This window comes from Leptinotarsa decemlineata, unplaced genomic scaffold, assembly GCF_025532065.1.
Source record: "Leptinotarsa decemlineata unplaced genomic scaffold, Ldec_3_MD MMD2_P_RNA_scaffold_5, whole genome shotgun sequence".
NCBI classification, from domain to species: domain Eukaryota; kingdom Metazoa; phylum Arthropoda; class Insecta; order Coleoptera; family Chrysomelidae; genus Leptinotarsa; species Leptinotarsa decemlineata.
Window position 1 is genome coordinate 7,286,501 of NW_027412532.1, and position 9,721 is coordinate 7,296,221.

General features: G+C 33.2%; 2 protein-coding genes across 17 annotated transcripts in view; one reads left to right on the forward strand and one right to left on the reverse strand.

The window, feature by feature from the left end:
• LOC111517201 (uncharacterized) overlaps window positions 1-9,721 on the reverse strand; it is a 130,056-nt gene that overhangs the window by 96,343 nt on the left and 23,992 nt on the right. The window lies entirely within an intron of this gene.
• LOC111517185 (uncharacterized) overlaps window positions 1-9,721 on the forward strand; it is a 66,087-nt gene that overhangs the window by 39,327 nt on the left and 17,039 nt on the right. For 12 of the 16 annotated variants that reach the window (XM_074169391.1, XM_074169400.1, XM_074169401.1 and 9 more), the window contains 4 exons: window positions 1,591-1,792; window positions 3,662-3,942; window positions 4,111-4,269; window positions 4,948-5,293. In XM_074169391.1, coding sequence (XP_074025492.1) covers window positions 1,591-1,792; window positions 3,662-3,942; window positions 4,111-4,269; window positions 4,948-5,293 — 988 coding nt within the window. The remainder of the gene's footprint in view (window positions 1-1,590; window positions 1,793-3,661; window positions 3,943-4,110; window positions 4,270-4,947; window positions 5,294-9,721) is intronic. The other 4 variants (XM_074169395.1, XM_074169403.1, XM_074169397.1 and 1 more) reach the window with 2 other exon arrangements.

Here is a 9,721-nt window from a genome sequence, read left to right on the forward strand (position 1 = left end):
TTTAACATATCTTCCACATTTATATCAGCTTTTCAGTTCATTGGTCTATCGGGAGTTGTACACTCCATTCTCTGATTTTATTTATTTTTATTATTCTTGTTATACTTTTGCTTGTATTTTCAAAATGTTATTGTTATAACAGTATTATGTATATTAGGATTCCTATATTAAAAAAATGCTCTTATATAGCTCTTATAATTTGATATTATAATTTGATATATTCTAATAAGTTTTTGAATACTTTTAAGGAATTCATATGTTTTCATCAGGTAACTTATTAAAGCTATCTAGACCTTTAAAGAACAATGAATTCATTCCAATCTTATAGTTTGTTCGGGATATATAAAATGTATTATATGTTCTTGTATTATACGAATGAAGGTCACTATTTCGAACTAAATATCTGCTAAGATAGTTTGGTTGTATACAGTCTTTTATGTATCGGCTGCCACTGTAGAGTATTCAACATAGATTCAATAGGGGTATACTGGTTGTATCTCAAAATAATTCTCATACCTCGATTTTGTAGTTTATGCCACTGTCCCATTTGATTCTGGTTGAATAAATACATCAGTGTGGCACAGTAGTCAAAGTGTGGCCTTTTTATGCAGTTGTAACATGTTAGTCTAGCAAAGGTTGATAAAGATTTTGAAATTCTAGAGAAAAATACATTTTCTTACATATCTTTCTAATGGTATATTCAGCATGCTTATTAAAATTTAATTGATGGTCTATAATAAATCCTAGGTACTTGATTTCATTCACAAACGCAATTAAACCCTATCAGAATACATAACCTTGAACTCTAAGGAGTCTAAGGGAAGGTAGATGTTTATCGTTTCATGAACCCATGACAAATGGCATGACAAAATAAATCGCCTTTTTGATTGGAATATGAATTTTTTTTCTATTTACCTGTCCTATTCGTTTATGCGGAGTTTGGTTATTAAAGATGACAGTTATAATTAGTATCAGCAACAGCTAATTAACAGACAAACAGATTTTTTTACCAGATATAAATTTATGTAAGCTATTCAAGAACCCTCGGAAAAATCATCCCCCGCCTTGAGTTATTGTTTTCACTTTTATGAGATTTTCGCTTGCACCACTTATAACTGGCAGTATGAGACAGAAACTCATTTTCTACTGCAGGACTATGCATTACACCTCTTCAAGAGATATCAAATGATATCCCAAAAATTCAGCTTGGGCTTGCGGTCTTTTATACTAATTCACTCTGCATGTGTTTGAAAAATCATAAGTGAACAGACATCTCTTATAGAAAATATATGAAAAGCTAGGTAAATATGTCAAGTTTCAGACACAATAATTATTCAAGGTCACGATTCCTGCATTGAAAAGAATGCAGTTGATACATTTTTCGTGCTGTTTTTCATACTGGCAGGTAGTGGTCTTTTGCTTACTTTTCTAGATCGCACCGTAATTTAGAACGAAACATCTATTTGAACTCTATCGATTCCTCATTCTCAAACCTTTTGTAATGTTTTTGAGTATTTTTGCTTGTGATTCTTGCATGTCAGAAAAACTCGCCAGCATATTTTTCGAGTTTAACAAAATTTTGTCGTTAAGGAGCAGCCTCTTTTATTGGAAGATTTGCTTGAACAGGAAAAGCGAGAACAGGAAAAGTTGCAAAACCAGCCGCCCAATCAAGAAGTATCCTCCTCCACAGGAGCAGACAATGAATCAGCTATGCTGAGTGAACATGAATTAGACCGGTTGAGTGACGTTTTCAACGGTGGACATGTTGGCCCTCCCAACCAAAATTCTCAAGGTGAGTTGTTTTTAGTTTATCCTCTATAATATGTTGCGAGTTTTGTTAACAAATTTTCATTTTGGAATTAAAAACACAAGTTTATCAATATTTTTCTTGGCATCAGACAGCTTCCAAGTCACAAAACACAAAAAAAAAACTCGAAAAGTTGCTTTCCTAATGAGAACAATATTTTTTACTGGGAATACGATAAACTAGTACATGTTTTCCCTCAGACTAAGAATGAGAAGCTACTGTATAGTGAAATACTTATCGAGGTTTTGTGAAAAGATGTCATTCAAATACGTTATCATAGATTTCTATCAAGTATTGATCAATTCCATTGCATAGTCAGTAATGTTACGTTTTTCCCGTGGGTTGACCGATAATCAACTACACTGAACAATAATAAAATTTAACTTTATTTCACTTAAATGCAGCAAACACTTCAATGTCTATCGCCTTACCAGATCGCTTCGAGTACCGTATTGTAACTTCCACTTGACTGTCTCGATGGGGGAGTGGATGGCGCTTATTTTTGGCAATCGAAGGCGCCGGAACATTCCTCGGAATTCCATTGAAGCAGGTAGCATTATTTTCGCTACATCTAGAACGGCAACGAACATCGTACATTCGCGCGCTTTTAGCTACGTCACAATTGGTTTATGGCTACCAGTGGCGGCCAGCGTTATTTTTTTTAGTGCATGATTTACAACAGTAACTTCTTATGTAATTATCCATATTGTGCTACAACACTAAGTAACTATCAAGAACAATTTATCTTTATAAGAAATGCGTTATTTAGATGACCGAATTCTTTGGGCTTTCAAATCAGTAAAATATGATAATTTACAAGTCTTCTGTCAAAGTTCTGGTTGATAGTTAGGACATTCCAAATTATTGGCGATCTCAAAGGATAATTTTAACTAGTCTACAAAAAAATACTTTCAACAGATCAATATTAGATTTAAATTACAGCCTGTATTTTTATTCACTTGTGACCTATTAATTGATGCGATATCCACCCCTGGACTGACATTATTATAAAGGAAAACAGTCCTTTTGGCATGTTGCGTCTTTTGTTTCATATTTAGCTACCAAATTCAGTTGAGGTCTCACAAAATATTCGTGTGATAATCTCAATCATGATTATACCATTGAAAGTCTAATTTGAATGAGTAATATCTCAAAAATTCAATCTGATTGCTACACAACAAATTTGATAGATGCCCAGACAGTCGAAGCATACTTTAGCTGTGATACTACTAAGAGGAGTATACTCTTTACGATGCGTTGATTGAGCAACAATCTCAATTGGGTTGAACCGTACAAGCACTTTGAATGATTTCATGGTTATGTTTTTCATATGTTGCAAAAATCTCAACTGCACATCAAAAATAACTCCTGAATCTTTTATGGTTGTTTACATTACATATATTTTGAATGTAATATAAAACATAGTGCTATAATTTAACTTAAGATTAATCGACCAATTATTTTTTGAAATGATGAGTTGGTTTACATTTAATTTCATTAGGAAGTTGATTAAAATATAAGAGCTCCCTAGGTTTGTTAAAATGTGTGACAACCCTCAGAGTATATGTTTCAAATCTGTACATTGCAGATGATAACTTTGAAGAGATTTCATTTTTTTTAAGTTTTGTTTGGTTGTTGACCATTTGAAAACAGGAAAAAATTTAATGTTAAAGTAGATTGTCAATTTTTACAATAATCTAAACGTCTCTCATTATAAAAAAAATACATTTGTTAAATATAACAATTATAAATAACATTTCATAATATTCTCTGTGTTTTTTTAATCCAAGCGAATAAATTCCGAGATCTCTTCTCCCAGTGTGGTATAATCAATAATAAACATGTAAATTACAGCGAACCCAGGTCAACCCCCTCACCAACAATGGCAACAAACCCAAAATCGTCCTGTGCCTACCCCAACACCTCAACCTACGATGGAGATAACCACGAAGGTTCAGATGTTCAATGCCAACTTAATCCCTGCTCCGCCATTACCTCCAGAGAATATAATCACCGAACAGGACAAACAAACGCAGCTGCTGTACGAACAGTGGTTGAATCACCAGAGTAACGTTTTGGTAGCACAACTTCGCTATTATGAAACTGAAGTGCAAAAACTAAGAAAGAGTAGAAAGGTAAGGGAAATATATTTCAGAAAGTTCAACTTGTTATTACAGCAGAACACTTTAGGTTAATCTCGTTTGGAAACCCATATTCTTTGTGTGATAGTTATGAATTTTTACCAAATACTCCTAGACTATATTATTTTTTTGAGTAAAGTTCGTCAATGTTGTCAATTTCAGTCTCTGAATAGTAAACAAAGGCAGCTGAGAAAATCAGGAAACCAACTGAACGAAACAGATGCCACGGAACTCCAGAGAATCTCGGCAGAGCAGGCCATATTACAGAAACATCTGGAATCTAGCAGAAAACAAAATCGACAGCATTCTATGCTCGTGCAGGTATTCATCAATACTTTATAGGCACTGCTCTTTATGTAGGTTGCACCGTTTGTTAGTGGCAAATTCCTCAACGTAACCTCACTATCATTAGTTTTTTTTTTTTTCATTATTACTGAATCGATAAAATTGTTTATTCCAATCGGTTGAAAATCTAACAAAAATTTTAACAATAAAACAAACTATTTTTTGTCTGGGAAACATGGATATTCAACGGTTGTTGATCACAAATCAGTTTTGTGGGGTTATGTTCTTTTAGAAAAAATCCTTTCACCTCCTCTTGAGTAGTCACAACACAGAGTAAGTATTTTAGAACTTGAGTTCTAAATTATCTCAATGTATAACTATCAGTTCCCTCACACCGTCTGAGAGGAATGATATTTGAACTGGCTAACCTAATAACCATTGAAGATTATCCGGATATACATGACTAACGGATAATCTTCAATGGTCATTGGGTTAGTCAGTTCAAATATCATTCCTCTCAGTCGTATGGGGGTGTGAGGGAACTGATGGTTATACATTGAGATAATTTAGAATCCAAGTTCTAAAATACACAAAATGGAGAAGGTCCATTTACCGCACAGAGTAAGTAGTTGCACTCCGCAGAAAGTAGCAATGTCTATAACGAATTCATCAATTTTATATAATTTCGTATTACCCCTATTGGTCTATATGAAGGAATACCGAAATAAACATCCGGCCAAGCAGCGGCCTGTCCAGGATCAAATGCAGTCACCTTTGGGTCCCCCCGCCTCTTCTCCGATTCACCATCCAAGTACGTCGCAGTCTCCGATGATGTCACCTTCAGCGTCCCCTCTGACGCAGCACAACTCGCCTATGAACAGCCCGGGACCGATAATTTCCCCTGGCTCCGTTCAAAATTTATTACAGAGTCCGAACAGCCTTCCCAGCAATATGTCGCCTTGTCAACCAACTCAGATGCAACAGTCTCCCATGCAGCCTTCGCCAATGCAACCCTCACCTATGCAGCCTTCTCCTAGGATTGGAACGCCTCATTCTCAAAGTAAGTATTATCTGTAGCTGTTAGGTTAGGTCTGATTAATGTAGCTCAAACACACATAGTTAAACTACTAATTTTACAAAAGTCTGCCACAAGATGTATTACAAAGTCAAATTGGGAGGCTAGTTGTAGGCCTTTATTTCCGGCTCTAGGAATAATGACTGTTTATGCCTTAATTATATACCACAAACTAATATGTATTCAAAATAATATTGAATGCTATGAAACTCATGAAGAGATACATGAACATTATACAAGGTTCAAAACCAGAATAGTTGAGCCAAAAACAAGGCTTCAAAAAACCACCAAAATTGATACGGGACTCTATAACAACTTACCATCTCCATTTCGAGATTTACCTCCAAAAAAATTCAAAATCTAAATTGAAATGTATCTTATCTAGTAACTGTATTTACAACTTCCAAGAATTTACTCAGTTGATCGCTGAAAATCGGCATTTGTTCATGGATAATCACAGTCATTGAATATAATTTCTCATTTTATTGTTACGGTATACAGTGTGGTCCACTGAGTCTGCAACAAATGGGAAACTTTTTTATTATCGATTTCTCAGAAAATTTTATTCTTAACAAAAGTTGGTGAATGTTCCAAAACTATACCAAGTGTACCTGAAATGGGTTTATGACAAACACCATGCAGGATAGGCCAAAAAATATAAAGTTCGTTCAAGAGTAAAGTACCCTTATTTCAAAAAATATAGAAATATGTTGTAGAGAAAAGTTGCTTAGAATTAAAAGTTATTTTCAGATAAGAAGTCATGGCCTGCTATTTGGATTTTTTTTGGAAAATTTTGAATTACCCCCGTATGATACATATTTTTACTATTTTGATTTAATATGTATTTGAAGTAGCCACAATCAAATCAGTTTGAAGTATTTTTTATCAAATTAAAGTGTATTTGTAAAATTTACTTGAATTTGTATTTTTTTAGGTGACCGTCAACTTCATGTTTGTTGCAATTTAACAGAACTCTAGAATAAAACAAATACTCTTTTTAACGAGGCAAATACTTTACTAACTAAATGTTCATATGAATAAACTGTAAATAAAAGTATGAAATTTCTTTTATTCTGACAACAATGCCTCAACTAGAACAGATATTAAAAAACAATCCAAAATCTATTGCGGATAGCCATGAACAAAAAACACATACGCCCTAAAACAATACTGTAGTTTGATAGTGTGGCTTCTCAAAACTTGCCTGGGAAACTTTTTCATATTTGTCCTTAATTAAAAATGCCTCGCCCAGTATTATTAACGTTAACTGAAAAGACAGAATTAGTTTTAATGTGGTGATGGTTATAAAACAATGCGCGAAGCTGCAAATATTTTCAACGAGCGGCATCCAGACAAACAAATTTGCTATTCAAGTGTAAGTAGGAATTTTAAAGAATTTCAAACAGACCGGCTCACTAGAATATATACACAATACGGAGCGTACGAAACCTGTATGCACAGAAGAAAACCAGCTTGACGTACTTCAAGCAGTAGTAGAAAATCCTAGAAGGTCCACCCAAGAAATTAGTGATTATACCGGCATAAAAAAACCTCTGTGAAACGTATTCTCAAGAAACATAAGTACCATGCTTACAAACCTACATTCATTTGTACATTTCAAGAAAGAGACTATGATTTGAGATATAATTTTTTCATGTGGATTCAGAGTGAAATAGAAGAACGAGATTTTCATCGATGTATTCTGTTTGGTGATGAATCTACTTTTACAACAAATGAGGTTCTATCATCACAAAATTGTAGATGGTGGTCAGATGTCAACCCAAATTTTATTATTTACAACAAAAATCAATACTATCAGAAAACAAACGTTTGTTGTGGTATATTAAATGATAAATTACTAGGTCTATTTTTTTTTCGCGAGAATTTGAATGGTGACAGGTACTTAAACTTTTTGGAAACTGAAATAGAAGAGTTTTTGGATGATATGGTATTAGAAGAACGGCAAAAGTTATGGTTCCAACATGACGGATGTCCTGCCCATTCTACTAGAAATGTTTCTCAGTGGCTGAATAGAACATTTCGTAATACCGAAATACCGATCCTCGATGGCCTCCTCGTTCTCCAGACCTTACACCTCTAGATTATTTCTTATGGGGATACTTAAAACAAAAAGTCTACAGAGATCGCCCCTTTAATAATGTTGATGAGCTTGAAACTTCAATACGAGTTCATTTCAAAAATATTCCCACTAATGTGTTGCGATCTACATTAAACGAATTTTATGAGCGAACAATTAGATGCATCGAAAGAGAAGGTAGACATACAGAGACGCTTCGATAATTTTTATTGTTAGCATTTGTTAAGTCGTTAAGTTACCTACTGTATTTTTCTGTACTATTGCTTACTGGTTCTTTTTTGTTCATAGCTATCCGCGATAGATTTTGACAGTTTATTCATATGAACATTATACTTAGTAAAGTATTTGCCTCGTTAAAAAGAGTATTTGTTTTATTCTAGAGTTCTGTTAAATATCGTTGCAACAAACATGAAGTTGACGGGTCACCTAAAAAAAATACAAATCCAAGTAAATTTTACAAATACACTTTAATTTGATAAAAAATACTCCAAACTTATTTGATTGTGGCTACTTCAAATACATATTAAATCAAAATAGTAAAAATATGTATCATACGGGGGTAATTCAAATTTTTCAAAAAAAAAAAATCGAATAGCAGGCCATGACTTCGTAACTGAACATAACTTTTGATTGTAAGCAACTTTTCTCTTCAACATATTTCTACATTTTTTGAAATAAGGGTACTTTACTCTTGAACGAACTTTATATTTTTTGGCCTATCCTGTATGGTGTTTGTCATAATTTCAGGTACACTTGGTATAGTTTTGGAACATGCACCAACTTTTGTTAAGAATAAAATTTTCTGAGAAATCGATAAAAAAGTTTCCCATTTGTTGCACACTCAGTGGACCACACTGTATATTCATACATTTATCTATATTTCATTCATTTGACATTCTATACATTTCACATTATATATATTTTTTTACATTTTATACATCATACTTCATATATTTTATACATTTACATTTTATATATAATCTATACATTTTATATATTCATATTTAGTCATCCCTTAAAATGTATTTTATCTTGTATGTAGATCATATGTTTTTATTCTTCAATATCCCATGTCACAATTATTGTTAACCTCGATTATATTCCCAGGACTACAAATTATACTATCATCTATCTTTAGTTATTTGGGTTAATGTTTGGACATGTCTATAAAAAGTAAAATCTTCTTGAGACAAATAGAAATGAAATGAAATTAGCTCCTCCATTTCCCATTCGGTTTCAAGGATATCCAACAACCTGGAAACATAGTTTGTGTGATTGATATTTTTAGGCAATTTATAAAATGTGAATCTGTTTATCAGTTACTGTTCACTTCTTATGGTTGCAACGTATATTTATGTTGAAAAGAACTGAAAAATTAACCTAAAATATGTACTTCTCAAATCGTATTGCTTTCTCGAAATTGGGAACTGTCCTGTTTTGGTTGGTTTCTGGGTTTTGCCGTGGTCATCTTCAGTGGCGTAGTAGAAGTACTCTTGTTGACGTGTCAACTGAAACTGAAGCTCTCGTTTCTGCCGAGTCAGTTATAGTGCTGATTTTTCGCGCAATTTGGGTGACTTGGCTTCGTTTTGGCGCTTTTTGAAGCTGTGTGCCAGATCTTTGGTAGATATATTCTTTCTTCCTTTATGTTGAAGTTCTCTTGGTATTTACACCAAGCGCCAAAACGAAGCCAAGTTCAGGTAATAAACCCTCTTTTTAATGTTAGGTTATTTATTAACTGTCAGTTTTAGGTTGGAAATTAAAGTTACCCTTTAATACATAAGTTATGTTATCACACTCTTGATGACATGTATTGAATTTATTTGATATGAACTGTAAAACTGACCGATGCTTGATGAAAATCCACTATAACGTACGTTGATATGAACTCCCAATAATCATAGCTGCTTTTTTTTGAATGACTAAATTAACAAACAAATTCAAGCTATAGCAGTAGCTGCTTTCTTGGTAATTGAGTTGATCAAATGAAAAAAAGAAAATGTCTTAATTTTCAATCTGCGAGATTTCACACAAAGAAACAAAATAGACTTAAAAAATAATGAATTTTGTGTTACATTGGCCAATTCATCCAGAACTTTCAAAAATAATATCAAATTGTTATAAATACCTGTAGAAGTGTATTTATTTCTACGTTGAAATGTATAGTAACAATTACAATGTACCCAAACTAGGAATGTGGATCGTTCAGACTATTCATTCACTGACAAAACATTTCACACATAAGGTCTATGTGTTTGTTACATTACTTAAGATGTCAGAGTTAAACATTTTATGATGATCTTAAACTTCTAAGCGAA